General features: G+C 37.2%; 3 protein-coding genes across 6 annotated transcripts; 1 reads left to right on the plus strand and 2 right to left on the minus strand.

Moving 5' to 3' along the window:
• On the minus strand, nt 1-23,716 carry taok3b (TAO kinase 3b). Of its 4 annotated transcripts, XM_058383766.1 has the most exons (9): nt 23,669-23,716; nt 23,348-23,500; nt 9,930-10,166; nt 8,174-8,302; nt 7,286-7,489; nt 6,785-7,024; nt 6,197-6,409; nt 1,944-2,126; nt 1-1,831 (listed from the first exon to the last, which is right to left on the minus strand). In XM_058383766.1, exons 2-9 carry the CDS (start codon nt 23,375-23,377, stop codon nt 1,670-1,672), a joined length of 1,398 nt encoding a protein of 465 aa, XP_058239749.1. In that variant the 5' UTR covers nt 23,378-23,500; nt 23,669-23,716; the 3' UTR covers nt 1-1,669. The 4 variants fall into 4 exon arrangements, with proteins under 4 accessions (XP_058239749.1, XP_058239751.1, XP_058239750.1 ...); XM_058383768.1 differs by lacking the exons at nt 23,348-23,500; nt 23,669-23,716 and adding an exon at nt 12,379-13,560; XM_058383767.1 differs by lacking the exons at nt 23,348-23,500; nt 23,669-23,716 and adding an exon at nt 11,174-11,563.
• Nucleotides 15,550-17,777, plus strand: m17 (IL-6 subfamily cytokine M17). The gene is made up of 3 exons (XM_058383770.1): nt 15,550-15,799; nt 16,101-16,249; nt 17,128-17,777. Exons 1-3 carry the CDS (start codon nt 15,742-15,744, stop codon nt 17,554-17,556), a joined length of 636 nt encoding a protein of 211 aa, XP_058239753.1. The 5' UTR covers nt 15,550-15,741; the 3' UTR covers nt 17,557-17,777.
• On the minus strand, nt 23,423-27,124 carry tescb (tescalcin b). The gene is made up of 7 exons (XM_058383819.1): nt 26,935-27,124; nt 25,739-25,808; nt 25,392-25,472; nt 24,639-24,778; nt 24,329-24,390; nt 24,090-24,197; nt 23,423-23,500 (listed from the first exon to the last, which is right to left on the minus strand). Exons 1-7 carry the CDS (start codon nt 27,122-27,124, stop codon nt 23,423-23,425), a joined length of 729 nt encoding a protein of 242 aa, XP_058239802.1.

Below are 27,124 nucleotides of genomic sequence, written 5' to 3' on the forward strand. Positions count from 1 at the left end.
TCAATAGCCAACAAAAACTTCATTCAGTTTATTCATTAAAACATCATTTCACTTGTGCAATGGCAGTTTCAACAATGGCTTTGTTTGAAAACAGGCCTGTAATGACAGTCACAAAATACGAAACTGAATGGCATCCCTTAGCTTGAGTTCCACAATGTTATGTGCTAGGTATGCATAGTGTGACACAAGTGGTTGGTTTTTTTTTTTGTTTGTTTGTTTTTTTTTTATTTTAAAAGATATGAATCTTTAGGGCTGAAAAAGATATTAATTGCCCTGGCCCCACACAATGCTTTCTAAAGTATTTGCTTTCAAATGACCACTTCTTAAGAATTACCTAGTAAGAATTACTCAACTTCTTAATCAACTTGTTAAGAATTGGTAAGACTTGCTTCTTACTTCTTAAAAAGCTGATTAACATTTTTTTAATGTTTCTCATCAACAACTAGACATTAATCTTGCCAAAAAGAACCATAACTGATTTTGTTGTCACATTACAAGTGAAACTGGTAATTCTCCCTGTTTTGCTTACAAAAATAGTTTGCCTTCCATTGTCACCACTGAATAAGATTCCCATAGTTATTTTGGCAAAGACTGACCAATACACATGTAAACCCCTATTTAGATTATAATATACAAATATTTATAGAAAATTTTTACAACACAAATTGCACCATTTTTCCTGTACAAGAGCATTGATAACGGCACACTGTATGAGTCACAATTCAACAAACTATGATGTCACCTGGGCAAAAGAAAGAAAACTAAAACATTCATAACATACTTAACTTAAAGGCATCTGGCAATTTGGCAATCTTTCATATTAAAGATAAAGCTTATGTTCAGTATCAATAGCCATGAAACAAAACTGCTATGGACCACTTTTATTTACAGACAGCAAAATCTGACAGATCCATGCTCCACTTCACAACCTGAATTTGTCTTTTAAAGTGCATGCAATAATACCAGGAAGGAATCTGACTGCATTGATTTGTTGTAGTAATAAAAAAAATTATGCCAATTAATTTAGGATACTGAACAATATTTAAATTATAGTGCCTAGCGTTTTCCCTTTTTTTTTTTTTTTTAAAAAAAAAAGGTGTTCTACCACAATATGAAAGTAATTGAATGATCTGAATATAGTCACTATATTTTAAATTTTGACACTGTTTCAAAACCTGCCTTTGCTTACAGCTTTTGCCAACAGTATTCACATTCGTTGTGATAAACAAAGACAAAAACAGCTAATAGCCACGGTGAAGATGAAGGACACATTCTACAGTCGCAATGTCCTTTGATAATACCAAAGGCATTTTCACACAATTTGTTCACTTTACATGTTGGGTTCATACTTAAACATATCAAAGTGCTTACTTGTACTAAAATATCCTGAATTACTGATTTTAATACCAAAAGTGGGTCGACGGCATGGAGAACAGGTCTGTTCTTCTAGATTTAGCTCTTTTGCTTTCTGAGCTCCATTAAGTCATTTCAGTTGGCTGCAGATTATGTTCCAATTTCAATAGTTTCCCAGCCAATAATAAAATTTTAAAAGACAGATCCAGCATGGTCACTGTAAAAGTGATCTTGGTAAATCCAATAGATAGGAACAGTACAGGCACAACAAATCCAGAAACATCTGTATCAAATGGTCCAACCAGCCTGGGTTTGATCATCTGTCATCTTCCTTGGGAAAGTCAAAAGAGGCCAAGCTTCCAAAACCCAATCGTGAACTCTCCACATCAAAGGTCTCCAGCTCTCGCTCTTGACGCTCAAATAAATTTTTGACTTTTTCAGTCCGCTCTTTCTGAAGTGCAGCCAGTTCCTCTTCAATCTGCAAACAAAATGTAGTAGATTATGTAGTTTTAGTGCATGTATGTGTATGTGGAAAACATTTTATTTTCTACTGGTTTACTGGTCTTTTAGTGTAAAGCAACAAAACTTACTTTCTGTTCCAGGTGAGCCCTGCGCAAGGATGCTTTCTGCTCCAACTTCTGCATGTCATGCTCATGCTGGGCCTCAGCCTGTGCCTTCGTCTTGCTTTGGTAGGCATCCAACAGCTCCATCTCCTGCTGCAACTGGCGCTTCAAAGCCTGGCACTCGGCCTCCTGCTCGGCTTCCAGACGTAGCTGCACAAAAAAGAGACCGGGGTATGATAGAGGGGGATAATTTTTACAATACTCTTTAGATTTATTTTTACACATATTTCATTTGTTAATTAAAACATTAGGTGTAGGGACTTCTGGTTATGGCTGTCACGTAGTTGGACCTGTTTTGTACTGCTCTGCTGCAACTTCTGATAATTGTTACTTAAACATTTGATTAAGCAATAAGGGTGCTAGGTGTTCTTTTTTGGACACTTTGATGGCATCTTCTAGCATATCAAACAAACAAACAAACAAACAAACAAACAATCAAACAAAGATGAACAAAAAATGTCGAAGTAGTCAAAGCCAACTAATTTCAGTGAATCATCATTAGCTCAGAATGCTAATGATGAATCTGAAACAGGGAGCGGGGCCGCAGGTGTGCTGGAAGGTTGCAAAAGCAGGACACTATACTGGCTGCAGTTAATGCCATAATATCTGAGATTTAGGTAGAATTAAGTAATCTATGTTTCTATATGAGGAAATATATATATTTAATAAATATATATTTTATATGAGGAAAGAGAATGCACTGAACAGGAAGCCCATACTGAGCTATGACTGGCAGCTAAAAATGTTATGGTTGCATAGCAGTCTGTTGGGTACACTGAGGGCAGACTGAAAAGGGATGCAAAGCCCCAAAGAAAAGAAAAATATTCTGTACAAGAACCAAGGTGAAATTCTACTCAGATCTGGATTGGGGATTCACAAGCAACATAACGTATTCGTCAGCAGATGTTGAGACAGGGGAGCCAACATGGAATTATTTCACAGGCAAGACTACTGGAAACATACAAAGAGTTAACCCAAATGTTTAACTCCCTGACTGAGGTACAAAATCGGGGTCATTAAAGTAGAAGGTGGTCAGAACTAAACATGAATAAAACCCTGCATGTTTAGGGTTTTATTTGTTGAACAGCTCAAGACAGCCCATGTTCCCAAAACGCTGATCCAAGGCCCTTCATAGTGGAGGTAGATACTTCCTAGAAAAGGATTCTATCCTCTGGCGGTTTTTTCTGAGATATACCTATGTCATAATTTCACTTAGCAGGTGTTTGCTTTCTAGAGAAATAAAACAAGCTAACATTGAAGGAATGGCAGCACTGGCTCAAGGAGGACAAGCATTTATTTACCATCTGCACTGACCACAAGAACCTAGAATACCACAGTATAACCAAGGGCCTGAGCCCCCAGCAAGCCTACTGGTCCTTTTTCTTCAGTTCACCCTAAAGAGGTGGATAAGCTGTCCCTTGTCCATGCAGCCGAGCCCTGGGTGGACAGTGATGAGTGGATACCTACCCACTCTTGTGTTGTGGGTGCTTCTGACTGACTATTGCCGGAACTGGATCTGGCCAGCTCACATTCCCCCATCATCAGATTCCTCCTGAATGCCCTCCAGGAGAAGTACCAATGGCCAAATATGTTTACAGATGTGGAGCATGTTGTGTCTTTCTGTACTGCTTGCACCCAAGCCAAAGTGCCTAGAACCATGCCTAGTGGCATGTGGCTAGGGTTTTTCTCATCAATCTTAATCTAATCCCAAATTAACACCACCATCCTCGGAGTCCCTGACTGTTTCTCTATCTTTTATCCCAGTGTCTAACCTGAAGGACATCGCAAGTGACTGGGTCCTGCAGTTCACTAGTTGTATGTGGCGGCCAGCTTTATGAGGAATCTGGGGTTAATTATAACCCTAACTGGGTACCACCGACCGTCCAATGGCCAGGTTGAGTAAGCCAACCTGGAGAGTGTTTCCTATGCACCCAGGAATTGAATCTAATCTCAAGGTTTGGGCCCAGATCCTGCCACAGGCCACTGTGCCATGCATTTCACCATGTTTCACTGTGTGCTTGGGTACAGCCCTCATCATTTCCCTGAAACGCTAGGTCCACTGACCCACCAGCATTGGACGAATGGTTTCAGTGGAGTGAGAAGATCTGAGAGAACACCCACCAATGCCTTGAGCAGGTTGATTGGACATACACGAGTGCTTTAGACCAGACTGCTCACTAGCAACCAGAAGATTTGATATGATTCGACAGAAGAAACATGCAGCAACAAGCCATGAAACTCAGCCTCAAGTACATTGTCCTCCTCAAAGTCAACAACCCTATACATTGTTATAAGTAAAGCAAATGACATCTGGAATATGTAATTTAAATTCTCCAAGTAAAAGTTTCTCAGAAAATTAAAGACAAATTAAAAGAATTTTTCTTATGTTTTTGAGATTTTTAAAGACTTTATCAGCCTCCAGGGTAGGGGCAAGTCTTTTATTACTGGGCTGCACAGCTGTGGTATATTATGAAATTTTATGGTCTTTAATGACCTCTTCCCATGGAACATTATATTAATTCTGGGCAGGGTCTACCATATCCCAAAGATGTTTTTATTGGATTCAGATCCTCATTGTCAAAACTCATTGTCATGTTCATGAAACCAATTTTAGATGACTTTTGCTTTATAACACATTATCATGCAGGATAAGAAGTATGTAGGGAAAAGAAGTTAATTATGGCCATGAAGGGATGAACAGTGATGATCAGTGAAAATACTAGGCTGTTACAAGTGATGATTAACTGGTATTAATAAGTCGTCGCCCCCCCCCCCCCAAAAAAAAAAAAAAAAAAAATAGAAAGAAAGAAAGAAATAAAAAAAATCAACACACCATTACTTTCTACCAGCCTGGAATGTTGACACAAAGCAGGCTGGGTACATGGATTCATGCTGTTTGCACCAAATTGTGACCCTACCATCTGTGTGCTGCAGCAGAAACTAAGATTCATCAGACCAGCTATGTTTTTTTCCAGTTCCCAAAACTGGACAGTTTTAATGAGCTTGTGCCCACTGCAGCCTCAGCTTTCTGATCTTGGCTGACAGAAGTGGAACCCAACATGGTCTTCTGCTGGTGTAGCCCTGAAGGTTTGTGTGTTTTGCATTTTGCTTTTCTGCTTGCCACAATTTTACAGAATGGTTTCCTGATGGCTGTGAGTTACTACAGCCTTTCTGTCATTTTGAACCAATATGGCCATTATCTGTACATCTCTATCAAGGTCCACAGAGAATGGCCATAGAGTTATTTTTTTATTTTTCGCACTATTCTGAGTTAAACTCTAGAGACGGTTGTGTTTGAATATCCCAGGAGATTAGCGGTTATAGAAATACTCAAACCAGCCCATCTGACACAAACATATATAAAATACAGCCATTTTGGGTTGCATTTTGCTTCTAAATTGTGTGTAAACAGTGTGTATTCACTGTGTATAAAAATATAAATATACTGTGTTTACAATTAACACAATATAAATTGACTTTTCATCTTAATAGCAAAAAAGGTCCTACCCATAGATGTTACTAAAGCAATAACTGCAGTAACAGTTAGTATTAGATGCAATAATAACATGATCAAATGACACCATCAGAGTCTTATCTCTGTATATTTTATAGCCTTGTTAATTAATGCCACTAGTGGGCAGTAGTTCAGGCATCTTTTTAGGAAAACACTGGACATAGTTGAACCCTACTTCCAGTGCTCATGTCTCTGGTAAATTAGAATTATGAAAAACTGAAAGACACAGAGGGCATTGTAAGGGAATGGGCATTAAATACAAAAAAAAGCTCACTGCTTCACTACAGAGAAGACTAACTGTACAAACTAAGCTTACCATCTCACAGACTACCAGTTTTCTGACAAAATATTAAAATATAAGGCCACTGACAGCTCAGTGGACATGCTCATTAAGCGTCATTTATACTCTCACTGCAACATGGAATTTTGCCACAATTAAAAAATATTGTCAACTAAACTTTGCTTACATGGTAAAATCAAATGAAAATCACCAAACTTTGATGAAATTGGACACAAGCTATGACTCACATGCATATGTAAAAATTTGTACTAAATACCTTTTAATACTTTTATTCAGTGCTTTTTTCACTGGGTGTAAAATATTAGTTTATTAGTTAGTTTGTAGTTGATGTTTTTTTACAAAACATCAGCTTTCTAGTTAAGTGGCCATAACTTGTTCTTTTGTATAAACCTGGGAGTCTCTTACCGCTTGAGAGGCCATCATATCATTAATGCTCTGCTCATACTGTTCAGCCAGCACAGCAAGCTTGCGTGTCTGCTCTTCCTTCAGAGTCTTCAGCAGGGTTTTGTGTTCACTCTTAGGGGAGACCTCTAGCTGATGGTTCCTCAGAGCTTTGTACTGCTTATTCTGAACCTTACAAGTGTCCTGGAATTGCTTTTTGATCTGCATCTCCAATGCCTGTTTTTTTGTTTAAACAAAAACATGTATGTTTTTAATGCAACATAAAAACATTTCAGGAACATCACATTCAAACCAAGTATAAAATTATTACCATTAAATAAAATCTGTATAGAATTACAAAATACCTTTTACATTATTACAAATATATTTTCCCACTGATATGTCATAATTTACACAGCCAATTTACAAACGTAATTAATAAGATTACAGAAGTCTGCCAAATAATAACCAAATTTCACATAATGAAAAATTAAATTCCTCCAACTATTCTTATTAGCTCTACTATAATTTTTCATCTCAGTTACAAATTGTAACTATATGACTATATTGTTAATATTTCACACCTCCTAGGCCATATGAACTAAGTACAACCTTGAGGTTCCTGGGCTGCTGCCGGCGCTCCAGTGCATGTTTCCTGTGTAGCTCTCTCTGGCGTCGGGTGTTATACTCCTCCTGGTTTTCCAGTTCAGTGTGATGCTGCAATCGAACCAGCTCCATGCGAAGCCTATGCAGACACTCCAACTGCCTTCGCTCTAGATCCTGTGTGGACTCATCTTGCCGGATCATTAACGCATGCTCCATCTCCTTCTGCAGTTTCTTCTTGTTCAGCTCCTGAGACACAAGGGAAACATGAGTAGAAACAAATATGTCATGTTCTGGGTTGCATCCAATATAATATATATTTTAAAAATATGTTAAAATCGTATGTGCGAGACAAAAATAATTCATGTATTTATAGTATTTTCAGACGTTAAAGACATTTTATTCCTTGCAGCAAATAATTAATATCTTTCTCCCACTCTCACCATGACATAGAAACTATGAGACTTAGAAATTTTGCTAGAAATGAAAGATATACACTTTATGACTTACCTCCCGTATCTGTTCCTGTTCAAACTCATGTTTTTTTATGAGGCTTCGTCTCTTCAGAGCACGGCAGCTTCTTTCATAGATGAGCCTCTGCTGGTTGAGCAGCTGTGCCTCCTCCTCAGCCTGTGAGCGCTGCATTGTCTCCTTGTGGCGTGACAGCCTCTCTTGCTTCTCCTCCTTTGGTGTGCTAAGGTCCTCATTCATCTCCTGCAAAAGTATTGCCACATACAAGCCAATATTACTTTTACTATTATTTTTGGGAGGTGGAAGGAAAGGAACCAAGAGGCCACCCATGTGAACACTATAAAGGTTTCCATACCACAGCCATACACTGTTCAAAGAGAACTTCTTTGTCTCCACATTTCATGCAACTGGTGAAATACTAACAAATCATGTGCTTGCTAATGAATGAAGGATAGAGTAGTTAACCCTCTGGGGTCTGAGGCCTTTTTGAAGACCTGCAGTGAATCGGGGCTCTTCTTAAAATTGTGTAAATTTCAAATCTTTATCTATGTAGTAGCTAATACATTTCAGCTTATTTACATACAGCACAAACTGGGCTTTCATAATATGGCTGATGTAAATATGTTAGATTCATGTGCGATTTTTAAGCTTATGTCAAAGTACACATACACGAAAATACAATTTTGAACTCTAGCAGAAAAACAGTGAAAATGGAGAATAAACAAACCTGGCAGATTGTTTTGAACACAGGACTGAGTTCATGAAAGTCTTGGGTGTGTGCCCATAGAAAAACAGCTGAATTATAACACTCAGAAAGACCTTTTATTTGGGGTAAAGTGACTGATGTGCCTTTGATGAACTTTTCTTCATAATTAAAAACTACAATGCAGAGATTAGCAGAAGTACTTTTGTCTGAACATAACTCACTTCCTTCATCCTGTCCCTGCACAGTCTGTACTGCTTTTTCTGTGTGTCCAAGAAGGTGGTCAGCTCCTTCTTCTGTTGGACCAAAATTTGTTGCTGGATTCTCTTCTCCTCTGTGGCTAATGCTCTCATCTGTAGTGGGATAAAAAACCAGACTGGTCAACGATTACCTTGATAATAGTCCACTGTTTGTTACTAAATTTACAAATATCTGTAAATTCTATAAAAGTAAATCTAATATTTATAGAGAAATTAATAGTCTTACATGCAAAAGGAAGATAAATGCTGGCCAACATATCAGTTACTTACAGTGACTCCAGAATGTATTAAACCGCAGTGTATCTCTTTGTGCTGTATTACAACATCAACTTTATTTCATTTATTATTTATTTATTAACAACATTTTCCTACTTCTTTTCAAGTGTTTCTCTACAGAAATAAAAGAATTTGTGTAAAAGCAATGTATTATATGTTCACCCCTTGTGATCCATCCTTTTTCAGGAATTACAGATTTGAGTTGTCTCAAATGTGTGAGCTTTTGCACATTTTCATTTTGACATTTTTTAACATTTAACATTTCTCAGTGCAAATTTTCTCAACAAGAAATGTTGGTTGACATCAATTTTCAGGTCATGTCACAGATTTTGAATTGAATGTAAGTATGGGCTTTGTCATGGCTATTACAGAATGCATTCCTTTTTAGTTTTTGCTCTAAGCTTTGGTTAATTGTCTTGTAGGAATGTATATTTTTGCGGTAACAGATATTTAGCTCACTGGAATAGACAGGTTCTCCTCACCAGTTATATTTGGTATCACATATGTTGCCTTTCATGATAGCAAACTTTCCAGTTACCGTTGCTTAAAAGTAAACCTAGAGCATGCCATGACCACCAAGCTGCCTGATCACAGAAACTGTTACCTTGGCGTTAGATTATATTTGGTTTAGGCCAAACTTTTTCGAAATCTTTCAAAAGCTTTTTAAACATTTAGCCTTTCTCAGAACTGCCATTCTTCTGGCCACTCTCACATACAGGCCAGATGTGTGTAGACCTGTTGAAGTCTAAACAGGTTCTGTTATATCAGCCAATGACCTCTGTTACCCCTTTGTTTTGTAGTTAGACTATTGTAATCTATTTATTTTTTCTGCTTTGTTAGTGATTCTGTAGTGCTCTAAAATGTTCAAGGTTTTGCTGATGTTTCAATAACCTTCGATTTTTCTCCTAATAACTTCATCTTGAGGTTTCATGGGCAGGTCCTTGGTCATCATGAGAGCAGGACTGAATGTGCCATCTGTGAGACCTCCCAAAGACAGAAATATTTATTGGGCAAGCATTCAACTTGACAACATTTCAATATAATTACCCTGTTTCAAATATTCAGCTCTAAATTAAGTTCTAATTTAAATTGTTAAAAGAAAGGGTGTGTGTGTGTGTGTGTGTGTGTGTGCGCATGTGTGTGAATGCTTTTATGCAATCACTTTTGCAGGCTTTGGACTATTTTGTAATACTTCTGAGAAATTTCAAAATGAACAGAAACACACCGCATTCTAGTTTACATAAATTTGATGTTCCAATACAGCAAAAAGAGAAATACTCACTACGGGTGGAGATGGGCTGGGGGGGTATTCTTTTCTAAAGCGCTGAACAAATGGTTTGGTAATTAAATATAATCTTTATTAAAAATTACACATGAAGTAGCCTTGCACTGTTGAAAACTTTTAAAGAATGCATTGGTCCTCTTGATCTAGAACTCAGTTTACCTCTTTGTCAAACTGGGCAGCCTGCTTTTTTGCTAGTCTCTCCAGTTCAATGTAAGTGTTGTTGGCCTGGGTCTCTACTTCCTTCTGCAGTCTGAGCTTGTGCTCATCCATCTCGGCCTTCAGCTTGTTCTCCAGCGCGATCAGCTGCTTCTGGTGCTGCCGCCGCATACGTTTGTACCCTGACATCTGCTCCCGCCACACAAAGTCCTGCTCATGCTCCTGGATCTCCTTGCTGACCTGCAAGCAAGCATATATTTGAGTTGATTTATACTTGTAAAGACATCATGAAATGTCTTAGTTGCCCTATGTGACTGTAAGAAATTTTCAAATGGAAGCATAGAATCTGTGTGGCAGTTGACTAGTGAATATAATATATAAAATATATTTTATAGAAACCAAAATGCAAAAGTCCAGAATAAAGTGGAATGAACCATGAAGATTTATACATTCATCTCAGACTGTCAAGAGAATTCAGGGTAAAGAGAATTCCTCATAAACTTGCAAATGCTATGCACATAGCTCCTGGTCATGGTTCCAAGTCAGAGGTTCTGGACTGAAATACACTGTCAATGCTGAATCTTTAAGCTGCTTTTATGGCCCAGAGCGATTGCATGAACTGAGGATATTACCATAGCATACAGCCTCTAATGCAAGCAGCTTTTCTTTTGCTTTAACCTTGGCAATGAAATGAATACCTCAGAGCTTACAGCAAATTTAAGAATGAACAGCTGATCAGTTTCAAGGCACCGCTTTAAATTAGCTATTGGCTAAACTAAGCTAAGCTATAGCCTCAATATGCCTAGGCATATTAAACTAGGCCTAATGATTTAATTCATAACATAATCCATTCATAAGTATTAACAAAAGCAAAATAAGTCACCAACCTAACATAGGCCTGATTGAAAATCAAACTGACATGCACCATACTTAAATAAAAAAAGACATTACATCATACATGATATGCAAAGAAAAAACCTCAAACATTGCTACCTAACAAATCGATGACAAAATAAACAAGGCCTAACATATTCAACGCGTTCTGATTTATACATAACGAGATGAAAATGAAAGACAAGGAAAGAGACGTGAATGGGGGAGGAGAAAGCGAACGAGAGGGGGAAAGGGCTTATTAACAAGATGTGGTTGCCATAGTTACAGATGCGGGGCCTACACGAGCGGCCTGTTCCTTCTTATGCAAAGAAATAATAAAGTCGACAGAGAAACGGAAAGGAGAACGAGCCTACCGAAGACGCCGGTGCGACGGTGGCGAAAGGCGCGCGGAAGCTACAGGGGCTCTAACTTTATCGTTGGCGCGCTCAGCTCCGGGAAAAAGAAGCAGGCCGCGGCTCTGGCCCGGCGCGCCCGTCTCGAGCCTCATCCCTCACTCCAGCATCCTCCTTCTGCTGCAGGGGGGGAGCGAACACGCGAGCCACGGATGATGTTGGGGGGTGGGCACCAGCCGCGCGCTCCGCCGCCGCTGCTGCTGAGGATGAGGATGCTGTTGAGGAGGAGGAGGAGGAGGAGGAGGAGGAGGATAATGCCGCTGCTGCCGCCGACGATGATGATGATGCTGCTGCGTCTCCCTGCGTCCCGCGTAAGGCATAGTTCGCGCGCGGCATCCTCTACCTCGCTCCGTTTCCTCCCCTCCCCAACCCGCGGCGTTCAGCGTTCGTTGATCACGGGCGTCGCGTGGCGCTCCTGACCGCGAGCGAACACTGCATGGCGGTGAATGTCGCGCGGAACTGTACGCCGAGGATGAGGTTGAGGGAGAGAGAGAGAGAGAGAGAGAGAGAAGGGGAAGGGGAAGGAGAAGAAGATGCTTTCTGGAGAGGAAGATCAGGAGGGAGGTGAGGAGGAGGACGGGGGAAAGGAAGAGGCGGAGGCAAACGGATGCGATGGGAAAGGGTGAACTGTGAATTATGCAATGCCCGGCGCAAGAATAACGGGCAAAGTTACAGGTACATACCGATTATTTGAGCCCATATACATCGTTTTATTACTACAATCAAATCTTTTCTATCTGTCAGCTGCTTGTGTAATCATTGCTCCTAGGGTCATTATAAAAAACGACCACTTTAATATTTTATAGTTCAGGTAGATGCTAAACGGCATTTCGTTGCTATGTACCTGTACTTTGCAATGACAATAAACTATCTATCTATCTATCTATCTATCTATCTATCTATCTATCTATCTATCTATCTATCTATCTATCTATCTATCTATCTATCTATTTTCTGGGAGTTCATTTTGATTTCTCTGAGGGACACACAAAGTTTTATGCCATGACTACAATGCTCAAACTGAATTGAATTGCCCCAACCAATAAGTAGCAATTAGTAACTAGCCATTTTTCGAAGCAGTATTTATTAGCTACTTTGCATGGAACTGTGTGGACTAACATTAGATGCAACATTTGCTAGGTATTTAATACATATTTTATTTTTACCTCTGTATGTATGGTGAAGTGTACAATTAGAGGCCTTTCTCCAGCTTACAAGAAAGATCTTTGCAAGTATTCTTACCACAGTGTTATTGAATTCTTGAATTTGACCTGTCAGAATACAAAGATTAATTTTATATAAAAGCATGTCCTAGACAGCATTTCTCACTCAACTGCAACATGAATGATGTTTATATTGTGCTTATATTGTGATATTGTTATCTTGTGCACTTCTGTTGTATGTCTAGTTTAAAGATTGCACCTTAAGTATAGTTTAGTTTTATCTCTATGTTTAGCTCTATGTTTGTCTGCATCACTGTACTTTGTCTTTGTTATGTGTAGCGCCTTTGGTCTAGGAGGAACGTTGTTTCATTTCACTGTGTACTGCATCAGCTATATATGGATGAAGTGACAATAAAGCTTCTTTGACTTTGACTTGACTTTTGACTGTAGTTACCACAATTGTATTATGTGTGTGTTAATCCATACATATCTGATGAACATAATTAATGTTCAGTGATGAGGCAGTGGTTAAGGCTCAATGGTTAAGGCTCTGGTTTGCTGATCATAAGATTATGATGCCTGTTAAGCTGCCACTGTTGGGGCCTTGAGTGTGGCCTTTTAACCCTGTCTACCTCAGGGATGTCATATAATGTTAGAGTCCAGCTTTTTAACAACTGCATATATACTACCTTTAGCACCTTTAATGAATGTACATTATCCACCAATTAAACTTGCCAATTAAATTTGCCAGCCTTGAAAAGTAATATAGCTGGTCAATACTTGATTGAGTAGTTTTGCCTTGTCCTTACTGGCAGTACTGTGGTGGAAGCCATGCAATGCTAATTGTTTCAATTGTGTAGCTTGTGTTCTGAAAAAAAGCTCAACAGAAAACCTATCCCTGATTCTGAAGTAACAATTTATGATGCTCTGGTTATATTTACAAATGTAACTTTGACAGTGTATTTTGGAACTGGTGTGATCATTACTTTTGATTTCTGAGTAGGAAACCTACAGTTGAGATTCAGTTTGAAATGAGTTATTATTTTTCAGTTTTGTGTGCTGTTTCCTTGTAGGTTATTTGTCGTTCAAAATAAAGTTTGTTCATACTTACCTACTCACCTTAGTTGCTTCTGGTATTTTCATCTAATTAAATGGTGAAGTGAATTAAAGTGAAACAAAATCTTGCTTGCTTGGTCCTTATTTTGTATGTATTTTCTGAGAAAGGCTGGGGAATTTGCTCATTCAAGCATTTCCTGTGTGGTGAAGAGATTAAGAGAAAATGTGTTTGTTCTTTTTTAATGTGAAGGTACACATATGTATAATACCAAGGTAAATAGGAACTTATGCCAAATATATAAGTTTCATACAAATCTGACATTGTAAGGTCTGCCAATTTATAGAAAAATACATCCAAAGTAATTGGAAGGAACAGCAAGGCAATTATACAAGACACACTTCAACACAATAAAATTCTTCATCTGGGTAAAAAGGTAGATGATTTTTAAACTGCCCAAGTCAATTACCAGACCTTAACCTAACTGAGCATGCATCCTGAAGAGGAGGCTGAAGGGAGAAACTTTCCAAAACATTCAACATCTTCAAGAAGCTATGGTGCCTGGACCCCGAAGTGTCACAAAAGAATGCAATAGTTGGGTGATGTCAGTGGGTTGCTGGCTCGATGCGGCTATTGCAAGCACGGGACATGCAACCAAATATTAAATGTTATTTACATACTATTTGTGTTTACTATACTTACCTAAAAAGTCCCTCCCCCCAAGATTCAGTGTTCTAAACCACACTAATGTAAATATTAGGAAATGAAATTCTGACCCATCATCTCATGTTCATCAAGCTCAACCACAAATATCTTCAATTTATATTAAAAACAAAAGAAAGGCTTTGCTGTTGCAATACGTTCAGAGGAAACTTAGAAATTAATTTATATGGAGAAAAAAGGTTTATTTATTTGATATTTTCTTGATGTCTCTGTTAGCTTTTTGCATAAATCCTTAGACAAACCTGGAAAGTACCATGGCCTGGAATTGAGCTGCTGTTGCTGGTTGTACCTGTGTTTTGCTGAGAAGACACAAGAGTTCCCCTCCATATACACAATTTGGTTTCTGACCACAGCAACCTCAGACTTGGCATGAACCTTAGACTTTGCATGAAAAGTTTGTTGGTGCAAACATCACTCAAATTCACCAGAAATAGCAGTGAAAACATTTTTGTCTAAACAGTAAGCAGGCTTCAGTTATGCTTTTAGCCTGGGGGTTTCCCATGTGCCTGTGAGGTGAGACCCCACAATCCTACCTGGGTATTAAATATTTTATTTCACTCTTTATAGTAGTATATATTATGTATATATAGTAGAATTTATCATGCAAAATAAAATTTATACTAGTCATGCATTTTATCTGAGGCAATAAGAGGTCTAAAAAATTACATATAAAGCAAGACCGGTCAACTTCCTTCCACATAAATCCTCTAATGACGATGGCCTTTGCGTCATATTTTCTAAAAACATCAATGAAAGTTAGTTATTGAGAAACATATTTCCTGCTGCAAGGCAACTTCCTATTGACCAATAAAAATAGGTTCTTGGGAGTTCAGAAAATATGACATTACATATATTCCATAACCTAATGACTCCCACTGTTAACAGCTTAAGAGTGTGTTGATTTTCTTGATGTAATATTATCTCATAGCCAAACACACAATCATACTCACACTGCACCTTTCTTGGAACGTTACTATTATAGATATGTGTAATGTGTAAAACCACCAGTTAAGAGTGAAGTTCCTTCTCCACCTCACATACTGTCACAGAGCATCTTACAACCTTACAACAGTACAGGCAGATATAATTTACTCAGTATATATGAAAAGGCATGGTAATGAAATTGCCAAAAAAAGGAGCTCAGTCTGGTTCTTAACATGATCTATGTGCACAACTGAATTACAGAGTTGGATAACACAAGTTCGTGAAATTTGTACAAGGCTGAAACAAAACTAAATATCATTTCACTTACAAACTAATCATATTGCTATTATATAAAGTACATATGAAAACAAACCCTATAATAAAGTGTTCATTTTGTGTATTTAATTAGTATATATGCATTACTGTATACTAATGGTGTAAAATGATTAAAGTGTGTGCAAAAGTCAGCAGTAGCACAAGAGGCTGAAGCATTACACACAGCACATGTGATGCAAATACTAGAAAAAGAAAAAAAATTCTGGGAAATCTTGTCTCACAAGGCTGGCTGCGTCATTTCCTTTTATGACAGATTTGTGGTTTCAGGTCTTTAAAATGTTTTGCCGGGCTACAACCATGACTAGTTTCAACGTCTGTTGCATGGAGAAATGAATTGTCATGATAGGAACATGTTTTGGCAGGGCCACAGACCACAGTCAACATCTAGTAAGTAGAACAACTACTCAATAGCACACAAAACTACTGCAAACACAATTTAACATAACAGTTGAATGGACAATTATTTTTTAATCATCTAATGACACAAATAACAAATACATTACTAATGTTTGAAAATTTAACTGCTGTACATTCAAGAGGTAGTCGTACTACATTATGATTGTGAAAGTCTACCAACAGGTCTTATTGTAAATTATTTTGCTAAATTATGTACACTGGTATGTCTGTGTTCTGCTCTATTGTTCATGAGAATTTAACCTAATCCTGATGTTTCTTCCATACTTCCCAGAGATCTTCCTCTCCCTTGTCCTGTCAACTATCATTGCATTAGTAAACACAACAGTTCCATGCAACCAGAGCTATACTAAAACTATTCATAAAGGTGTGAAACTCAGCAAGCTTATGAAGAAGAGCACTGCAGAACTATTAAAAACATATGTGAGTACATATTCAATCTCAAGCCTCAAAATACATTCATGTTCATAGATTAGTTAAACAGTCATATTTAGCATACAGCATGAATATGTAGATTGTTGTTTTAATCCTAATATGGTCATATGCTGTTAATTTGTGTGCCATGACTGACAAGATAATGCCTCCCATTCATAAACTCATCTGCAATATTTGTGGGTGTCTGTGGGTGTTGGTAGGAACATAAATAGCTGTGACAATATACAGCACTGAGTAGGTTTCCGCAACACAAACTGTGTAGTCTAGCACTTGGGATGAGATGAAATGGGGAACTATCACTCACACATTTAGTCCAGAATTAGCTGTAATAGATATAAATAGATATGTCTACAGTTAAAAACAATGTTCATATCACCTGAAAGTGTGTTAGTATTTTGATGTATGATGGTTGATTTACTGGAAAAAGTGTAATCAGGATTCACTGCTTGTTTGCTGTCAGTTTGCTTGAAATCTGTGTTTATGGTCCTGGTTTTCTTTTTACACTAACTAGTGAAATTTCAATGAACTGATTCAGGTCATCAATTAAAGTAAAACAAATGTCAGAAGGAATTGAAAAGGTCTTATAATCAAGGCAGGGTTTGATTTTGAGAATATTAAGTTGAAAATTATGTAATACTCTTTGTGTTATTTTACATTTAGTAAAGAAGAGTAATAACATAATTCCTAGAATCTGCTGATCACAGTTGTCCAAGCAAATATGACATGTTTTACAGTGTTTCACAATTTCACAGTGTCCAATAAAACACTTCATATGAATTCTATGCTTGATAGTAAGTTAAAACCTGAAACCCTGAAATATTACTTTAACAAAGTCCAAAAATAATAAAATATGATCTCTCATCCAGCAAGCCAGTGAGGGAGACTTTGCAAAGCAGTTCTGCAAAATGCAGATGGACAACGTTCCGTCATCAAGCCTCTCAGGACAAACTTCATCTGACCGCATGTTGAACATTTACACACGACTAAAGGAGTTCCAGCCTCACATAAAAAAAGTCCTGAAGCAGCAAACTGTCTTGCTGCCTCCTCAGAGCCCTTTGCTTAAAAGCCTAGATGAGACTTTTCAACGAACTGGCCACCTTGCCCACAGAATGAACTGCATTCTGCAGATCTTGCAGCCCAATATTCCCATATTTGAGCCAGCAGCCAGTCCCACCGGAATTCCCCTGCCTCAAAATGTATTTCAGCAAAAGGTCTATGGGTGTGTCGTCCTGACTCGGCTCAACAAGTTCCTCTCAAGAGTCGTTGATGAACTGAGGTCATTCAAGGGTAGATAGCATGTGTGTAAAAAAAAAAAGGAACTGTGGTGATGTAATAAGACTAGTGGAGAATGATTTAAAATGATTTGTCTTTTAGGTTTGACCGACATATTTATTAATTATTTATTTTTCACATAGAGTAAATATAAGAAAGTAGCAATGAAAGAGACATATGTTTGAAAGCTTCATTTGCAATTGTATTTATTCCATTAATTTATTGCTATGTCAAAATTGATTAATGTATTACTTTTATTCACAAATATTTCTAAAGAACTATGTTATCTGTTAATTTTGCAACATTCCTTTTTTTGGTAGTGAAAGATATTCTTAACCATGGGTGCCTGCAGGTCTGAGTGTTTACTTCGAGTGATCACCTAATGTTCTTAACAAGTATTTGATGCCCTCTAGCCTGATTTAAGTCAGCTGTGTCATTCTGTATGCATTATTCCTCTGTAACTAGACAGATCAGACCCAGCAATGCACTTTGACCCAGATACAAATTTCTTGCCACTGAGGGTCATATATATTGTCTTAGATGACAATGTTTCACTGCTCAGGAATTCACAAAGGTTGTGAAGTGAGCTGTTAGCCATATTGGCTTTTGTGGTATGTGATTGAATAAACTGGTGGATGAAACTAGTGCATTTGGGTTGTTGTCTGAGACATTTGTGTTGAAACAGGTTTAGTAGACAGGAAGTGAAAGAGACTGTGATATCAGCCCTTAATGACGCATTCAGCTAAACACATCAGATAGGAAAGAAAAAACACTGACTAGCCGTCGCCTTTGTCACAAGATGGGTGTCTGAGTGTTTTTGTGTGTGTGTGTGTGCATGTGTGTGTGTGTTTGTGTGTGTCAGATAGATTTAATCCACTGATTACTAGGCCAGGACAAAAAGACATACTTATTCTTGTTAAATGTTTTGCTCAGTTCTCATATTAATATTACCTACTATATGAGGAATTTAGAAATCATTTATATTTCAAACTGCTATCCAATTGCATATACTGACTTCTATAAATACAACAGCCAGTACACACACACATAGGCTTGTTTGACCTTCAACACCAAAAAACATGGCCATTATAAATCATATAGCTTGTTGCTCTTTTTTCAGTTCAGATTAGGTAATGCTGTAGGTAAAGTTTGTGTCAAATTAGTTTACCCTTCAACCAATGTTCAACTACAGTATGTGATGATCAGATAACAAACCATAACAGTGTACAAAGCCATTGCTGTCAAAGCTATAAGAATCAGTGCTTTCCAGTTATCCTGCATTAACATACCAATTTGGCACTGTGTTTAAATAAACAAATGCAGGAAGCGGTACCAAAATATAATACCCTTTTCTCCAGTCACATGTTCCTGTAAAAATGGAAGCTGGGAGATGCATATTCAGTCAAGTATGAAGTTCCTTGTTCAGATATGTAGACTATGCACGGCTCAAATTTGGCATGCAAATTAGCTAAAAATCTAATTGTTTCTAGAAGGCAAAATTGTCCCTACCAAAGAATTTGGTTAGATATAGTTTGAGGGGCAAACACTGAGTTAGACTCAAATGTAATGTACCTAGTTAATATTGAGGATTTCATGAAGAGCTTGAATAACTGAATATGAGACATAAGATTGGGTTAGGTTAGAATACAGAAACATTGGAAAAATGTAACATTTTAAAAGGTCCATTTTAAATGTGAAAATACCTTTTTACAGTACTCCACAGCAGAGGTTGTCAAACTTTTTAAAAACAGGTACCCTTTAATTGTAAAATACATTCCACAGACCCACTCAATACAGACTTTCTAACCCACTCAATAAAGAGTTTTTTAATTACATTATTCAAATGGGTGCAAGATGTTTTACATTAGAGCATTAGCTTTCTGAACTTTCCACTGCCAAAACACATCTAAGTTTATATTATTTGTAGACCTTCTTGTTTTTCAGTTATTATGTGTGGTTTCAACCCAATACAAATGACCATTCAAATAACTACAACAGCTCAATAAAAATCTACTAACTTTAATAATATTGATTTGAAACTTCCCCTCTAAGTTTATAAAGAACAAATCAAGGACCCCATGGCCATGCTACACAGAAATCTTCGAGTCCCTGGACCTCATTTTAATACTTACTTCCATAGAGAACCTATGATAAAGATAAAAATAAAGAGTCTTTATTGCCATTGTAGTGATACAACGAAATTTATTTGGTAGTTCTCTGTGAAAGAAACCTACCTGAGACTTCCTGTTTAATTTGCTGATTAGTTAAATATATCATTTTCAAGATCTTAAAGAGAAACTTGTAGAACTTTATGCCATATGTTACCCTTATCTTTCTAGGGGACATTTTGAAGAAGAAAGTGGGGATTTCTTATCTTCACAAACTGTTTACTACAGAAAACAAAGAGCAAGAGAGAGAGGAGAAAAGGGTTTGTCTTACGGGTGAAACAGAAAGGAGGGCACTGAGAAGTGAACTTGTCATTTCTTGTACAACTTCACTTCAAAGTGCTAGTTTTCTTCTCCACTCACAGCAGCTAACAAGAAGTGGTTTTGAAGTCTTTGATATAAAACCAACATAAAAGTCCTGATGATAAGTTTCTAAGTGCTACAGAAATAAGTTGTACAATGAGGGCAAAGCATCAACATTTAGTTCAGGCTGGGCTTCAGAAGCTTTATATGAGTAGAAAATTATATTATATTACTACTAAAAAAAAAACAGAGGGAGAAAAAAAATATTAGTCTAGTCTTAAATGAAAATACAGAATAAACCTACAAACCCCAGTTTTCTTTGTTGCTTTTTTGATTTGTTCTACTAAAGTGAGGCAGAATCAATCCAGGGATTAAAGATTCACAGAATAATTAAGCTACTAAAATAACAGTGAAACATTCTTTAGTTAGTAAACTAGAATGTGGTTAATCACCAAACATTCATTTTACACATATTTAATCTACAGCCTGGAGTGTAAGATGCATCTCCACTAAATTTGAGTCTGCTTAGAGAAACTGCCCTCCCTACAGAGAGTTTATAGCTTTGCATGTTTCCTAAGCTGTAGCCTTAATTTCTCTAACAGGCCTTAAAATATCTAAAGAGATCCTTATAAATGATTAATTACAAAGCAAGCTGAACCCTTCAACAGCTCGGAAAAAGACAACCTTGTATGGTCAAGTTACACAGAATGAATTTCTCAACCAAATATCATTTTCAAGATTTTAAAGAGAAACTTGTAGGTCATATGTTACCCTTATCTTTCTAGGGGACATTTTGAAGAAGAAAGTGGGGATTTCTTACCTTCACACAATGCTTACTACTGAAAACAAAGAGGGCAAGAGAGAGGATAGAAAAGGGTTTGTCTCACGGGTTTGTCTTATTCCTCTGTATTAAGGAAATCCCATGAATAAGCTGGTTCTATTTTATTTAAAATCATTGATGAGGTGATTATCTTAGTACAAAGGCATCTGGTGGTAGATATTAAGCAGCAAGTGAACAGTTAGTTCTCAAGGTTGATGTGTTGGAAGCAGGAAAAATAGAAAAGTGGAAATTGTAAGAAATAGTATAAGGATCTCAGTGACTTTGACAAGAACCAGATTGTGATAGCTAGATGACTCGGTGATAGCATCTCCAAAACAGCAGGTCTTTTCTGGTGTTCCAGGTACAGTGACTGGTACCTACCAAAAGGGGTTCAAGAAAGGACAGCTGATAAATCATTGACAGGGTCATCAGTTCCCAAGGCCTACAGATGCACGTAGAGAGTGAAAGCTATCCTGTCTGGTCTGATCCCACAGAAGAATTACTATAGCACTAACTGCTGAAAAATGGAATGCTGGCTATGATAGAAATGTGTTAGAATACACCATGCATCGCAGTTTGCTGTTTTGCAGACCAGTCAGAGTGTCCACACTGTCTCCTGTCCACTACCAAAGTGCCTACAATGGGCATGTGAGTATGTGAAATGGACCATGGAGTAATGTGGACCATGTGTTTGCATTACTTTAAGAGATGGTACCAGGATGCAAAGGCAAATTGATGAAGGCAGCGTGATGTTCTGGGCAATGAAATGGGTCCTAGCATTCATGTGGATCTTACTTTGACATGTACCACATACCTAAACATTGTTGCAGACCAGGTATGCACATTCATGACAACTGTATTCCCTAATGTCAGTGGCCTCTTTCACCAGAATAATGCACCGTGCCGAACTGCAAAAAAATTCTTTAGGAATTGTTGGCAAAGAGTTTAATATCTTGACTCTCCTCCAAATTCCACAGATCTCTTTCAGAGATTTTGTGAAGTTCATCCCTTGATGGGTCAGAGCTGTTTTGGTGTCACAAGGGGGACCTACACAATATTAGGCAGCTGGTTATATTATGGCTCATCAGTGTATGTCAGCATCAGAACACATATCTTATAGTCCAGAAAGTACAACAGATAGCTGGACATTAAAAGGAATGTATCTTACTGTATTTTTACTAACACAAATGAAAATAATAGAAAAATATAACTGCACTATATAACTGCACTGACATCTGCTGGTCATAAAGTTCACTCAAATTTACCAGGACTGTGGAGTAGTGTTTATAGGACTACGTGACACCTGCATAACTCAACTGAAAGAAAGGTACATTAAACATTTATAAAGGCTTATTCCAACAGGTGTCACTTGCTTTGTTAATTTTGATCAAACTGATCAGAACCCTCAGTCAAGTGACAAAGATTTTGTTGCCATAAGCTTGTGTGATAATGTTCTCATGTGTCAACGATGCATGATCGAATAAATACAGCATGCAACTGCTTTAAATAATGGCATGTCTTGTACTTTCATATCAGTGAGAAAAAACTACACTTGAGCAAGTATTGTTATCATTCACAGCTTTTTTTTAAGGTTTGTCATGTAGTTGACCATTCACATTCCCTGCTTCAGAGGAGGTTTTCATAACCCTATAACATTCACCTACCCGGAGGAAAAGCAGGGTGATGATGATGATGACGATGGTGATAACCCAGGCTTAAGTGCAGTGTGAAAAGCCTCAGCCTGGTTAAAAACATTGCTTACCAGGCATTATTTTTTTGTTCTCTATACTATATTTTAGCTAGATATATTTGGCTAACTGTCATAGAGATGCACAGAGTTGTACAGAGGTCATAGGTCAGTGTTCTTTAGGATATCTGCTGTGTATGATACTCATAGTAATTAACTCAAATTAGTGGGAAGCATGGTGGAACAATAGATAGCATTCATGACTCACAGCCTTCTTATTCAGTAATGAGATCAGTTTATTGTCTGTTTGGGTGTCAGCACTCCTGTTTCTTCCACTGTTTAAAACCATTCTTGAATGTGGATCAGTAACTAGCTGTGATTAGTCTGTGCAACTGTGTGATGCCCTGCAAATATATTTGTGTGTGTGTGTGTGTGTTACAGTGAGAAAGGTTATTTATTGCTTTTCTATAACACATTTATTGCTATTCTACATTTAATATGCCCCTGAATAAAGTACATTCTTTACTTTTTAGACAGTCCCACAGACAGGACAATTAACATTCAGGTCTCTAGAATTGAAAAGATTGAAAGTAATAACTAGTCGAGTCTCCAAGCAGTTCATCACATATCTTCAAAATGGTGCTTAAAGTGAACATGCAAAGTCAATTTATGTCTAAATGTCAAGATGTTTAAATGTCCATGGAATTACACATGCCATACCTAAAACTCAGTTCATTTACTCTGTGACTATACTGTATATTAGTTGATGACACCTCAGCACCACAACAGTACTTAGCCAATTTAATGCTATTGTTTAAGTGCAAAAATAAGCCATTTACCTTTCTAAGCTTTAGCTTAATAGATATCATTGGTGCCTTGGAATATCAGGTAAACCATCGGTTGCTGGTAGGGCATCATTTGCACAGACTCGTTGTGTCCACATTTAAGAACCGGATGTGCATCCTCGTCTCAATTTCTATTCCTTTCAGAATCTGATTTCAAAACAAATCGATTATTAGGTTTTATATGTTCACAACATCATTATCTGATAGTCAGCTCTTCAAAAAATTATTATATAGCCTTGATATATTGAGTTTCAATGAGATATCATTGTACTGATAAACTGTGTATGTTAGCCTGGGCCAAAAATTTTGACAAACCTTCACAAAATGCTCAAATGTGATCCCCTCATAAAATTCATCTGGACCCTGTAAAAAGTAGAAATTATTCTCCCACTGTACATGTGACATTAGTTAACAATGCATTAACATTGTTTGGCCACATAATGAATCTAAAGTCTGTGTTTTAAATTAAAAATGAACGGACAGAATCGAAGAGCCAGTATCTATTATTTCATTGTGAAGTAAAATAGAACAATTAATCCTTGGTGAAAATGTGAAAAAAAAAGTGCTTCTCATATGTAATTCTTTATTAGCAAGCTACAAATTTACAAATAATTTCATTTAAGTCCATTGTTAATGATAATAATGTTAAAGTTATAAGTCATAAGTTGTCTATAAGTCCGATGTGTCCATTTGTCCATTGAGTTTGACACCCTGGTGTATAGTGTAAAGAGCCTACCATGCGGCCCACTGAAATGTTAGCAACCTCCAGCATGGCAGCATCTGCAATGCCCTTGGCTGTTTCCCTTCCGAGTGATCCACTCCTAGAGAGCAGCTCCTCCACTACCTGTAGCAAGCAAATAATGAACCTAACTAATTTAGAAACATCAGCCTTTTTATTGTTACTACTTCAATTACTTTTTTGATTCACTTCAGCATAATGTAATACTGCACAAATTTAGAAATTGTATGTCTTACATGTTTGTATTCCTCCAGTGTTATGGTCCCATCATTGTCAGTGTCATGCATGTTAAAAAGGACTGTCATGGGAGAAAATGGTGCATAAATTATTAAACTGGTTTTCAGCAGCAGAGTCAACTGTTCAGTAAACAGTCCCAAGAAAGTGCCTAGTGCCTTAATTAAATTATATTCTCAAAATACAAAAAATATTTCACAATCTTGGTTTTTTTGACCTTCCTAAGTCAAAAAAAAGTTTGATCCATGCTGACTGACATTTACTGTTGCCAACATCATTTTTATTTAATTTCATTGATTATTGCATTCTTACAGCGCAGTTTTGTCCTCCGTATCTCTTCTCTTTGTTCCTCTGTCATGTGCACTGATGGAGCTCTGAAGTAAGACATGACAATGAGGAACTCCTCAAAGCCAATTTCTTGAACTGAGCCTTCATCTCCTTTCTGGAAGTTTCTGTTGAGGCAAAACTTATACGTATGAATGGCTCACAATGATAAAACGAAGTGGTTGGCATGATTCTAATGTCACTTATGCTTTTATAATCAGTGATTTTGGCAGAAGTTAGCATAAAATAGCTGTTTTAAATTCCCAAAAATTCAGACAAATCAATGTCCCCAAACAAATGCACATTACCCAGGCTAGAAAAAATGCTTGTGCATGAGGCAGAGTAGACTGGACTGACAGGAAACATGCCCGACACAGAGGCATAAATGCCCTCATATGCTGATTGGTTGGTTGATAGTGGTGCGGATCATTTGTTTTTCCCCTTCCCATTTATAGAGTCTGGGGCACCCCAGAGGTTTGAGTTTCTTCTTTGAACATGTAATTTATTATGTTGCCAGAATGTACAAACTTGAAAAATATAATTCACCCTACTTCTAAGTTCACTATTCACACAAGGAGAATCACCAATTTTTAGTTTAGTTAGACAAGCCTCAAAAAATAGGCTTTCAGTGCAATGGTAGAAGTGTTAGACTGAGTAAATTTAACTGGTTTTGAAACAATATATAATCATAGTCACCATTAATAAGTGAATAACTAACCCACAATTTTACTCATCACTGACCTTCTATCAAAGAAAGCTGCTACAATCTGGGATCGAATTGGGTTGCTTGCTAGGTCTGGAAGTGTGTTGAGATCATCTCTCCTTTAAATGGAAAGCATTTAATTGTGAAAAGTGATCATTCAGGTTTGGCATAACAAATTATATACGATTCTTATCGTATCTTTATGAATTATATCTTCATGTTATATATCATTAATTGCAATATTTATCAAGATACATACAAAAAGCATAAAACTAGAAATATCCAGAAAAAATGGGCTTTTACTTAGAACTATATATAAAAAATACTTTTTAGAAATACTAGAAAATTAGGTTTAGGCTTAATGACTGGGTTGTGTATAACCTACCGTAAGACATCGTCATTATTGCTTAACTGCTTGAAGCGATTATGAAGAATCTTGATCTGCTCCAGTGAAACTGAAGGAAGGAAAGCACAACAGCAGCTTTTATCATTTTGACTATATTCAGGGGCAGTTTTACAAAACAAAATCCATAAGTGAATATATTTGTCAAACCATATGCCAGAAATACCATTTGCTATTTTCTGCTGAGCTTCAATCAATATACTAATTGAAAAAAAATTATATTTTTACTTTTGTATGATCTAATAATATAATCCTTTAACCAGCTAGATAGAGCTATACTTCAATATTGTGAAGTACACACGGTTTCTTTCATGGATCAGGTCAGCTTTAAAAAGCTATTAAATTAAATTAAACATTGTACTGCAAATTCCATAGTGCTTAAAATATGAGGAACAAGAGAGCCATTGGCACAATGTAAACTCATTTCCCAACTTGAAGAATGCCACGATGGCTAAGCACCCATTTGTCTGTTGATCTGAGAGATATCCTGAATTGCATCATCAGGTAGCGATGTGACTCTTTGCTTGCAAATAGGGAGTAATAGGGAGGCTTTTCTGCAGAAATGGGCGAAAATGTCACAGTTGCACATTTCAAGACCGATCAGCTCGATACAACAGAGATAACAAAAATGGTTGCTGGTTAGATGACTGCAGGATGACTCCTGTTAAATGGCAATGATCCAAAGCTACATCCAGATTTCTGTTAATCTGCATTGTGACAATGAAAAATAGCATTTAATTGTTCTTTGTTTATTGCTACTAGTTATATATTTTTGGTTTTTTCAATTTCCTGTTATTGTTCACATTTGTTAGCTCTTTTTTTTTACCTGGATTATAAATGAAGTTTAAAAATGAGTGATACTTTTTGATTCTATTTGAAAAGTATGTGTCTTAAATAGTGTTTGACAATAAATTCATATGCATGATGTGGTAATGATAAGGTTTTATTGTATGGGTGGAGAGATCTGGGACGTTTTCATACGTGTAATTTTCATACGCCATACCATTCAGTCGCCTTTATGAACACACCTGACACCTCATTGTTAAGCTTTATAAATAGCGTTTAAAAGGAATGCACGTTGTACAATGCTGATTGGACGAAACACAACCAAAATAAGAGAGAGATCGTACAATTTCATCGCGCAAAAGCACCTTTACCCACATTTTAACCTGCCTTACTTACAGCCTGTCTTCTCAGACAATATCCGATAGTGATGATCTTCCGGTACTGAGTGAAAAGCCCCCATAATGGCAGCAAGGTTCCCTCGCAGATCTCTGTTTTGCTGTCAGAAGATGATCTACAGAAAACATCCGCTGGTTTCAGTTTCCTACAAGGCAAATGCAAATTTGAACCGAGCGAGCTCGTCAT

The sequence above is a fragment of the Hemibagrus wyckioides genome, linkage group LG28 (assembly GCF_019097595.1).
Source record: "Hemibagrus wyckioides isolate EC202008001 linkage group LG28, SWU_Hwy_1.0, whole genome shotgun sequence".
In the NCBI taxonomy this organism is placed as follows: Eukaryota; Metazoa; Chordata; class Actinopteri; order Siluriformes; family Bagridae; genus Hemibagrus; species Hemibagrus wyckioides.

Coding starts and splice junctions, on each gene's coding strand:
- m17 (XM_058383770.1), top strand. CDS start 15,742: ATGAATTGTCATGATAGGAACATGTTTTGGCAGGGCCACAGACCACAG. Junction 15,800..16,100: donor CAGACCACAGTCAACATCTA/GTAAGTAGAACA, acceptor CATACTTCCCAG/AGATCTTCCTCTCCCTTGTC. Junction 16,250..17,127: donor CAGAACTATTAAAAACATAT/GTGAGTACATAT, acceptor TCTCTCATCCAG/CAAGCCAGTGAGGGAGACTT.
- taok3b (XM_058383766.1), bottom strand. CDS start 23,377: ATGATATCTATTAAGCTAAAGCTTAGAAAG. Junction 8,303..9,929: donor CTGCCCAGTTTGACAAAGAG/GTAAACTGAGTT, acceptor ATCCCACTACAG/ATGAGAGCATTAGCCACAGA. Junction 7,490..8,173: donor GCAGGGACAGGATGAAGGAA/GTGAGTTATGTT, acceptor ATACTTTTGCAG/GAGATGAATGAGGACCTTAG.
- tescb (XM_058383819.1), bottom strand. CDS start 27,124: ATGACGAGCTCGCTCGGTTCAAATTTGCATTTGCCTTGTAGGAAACTG. Junction 24,198..24,328: donor CACTGGAGGAATACAAACAT/GTAAGACATACA, acceptor TGCTTGCTACAG/GTAGTGGAGGAGCTGCTCTC. Junction 23,501..24,089: donor ACATTTCAGTGGGCCGCATG/GTAGGCTCTTTA, acceptor TTTTGAAATCAG/ATTCTGAAAGGAATAGAAAT.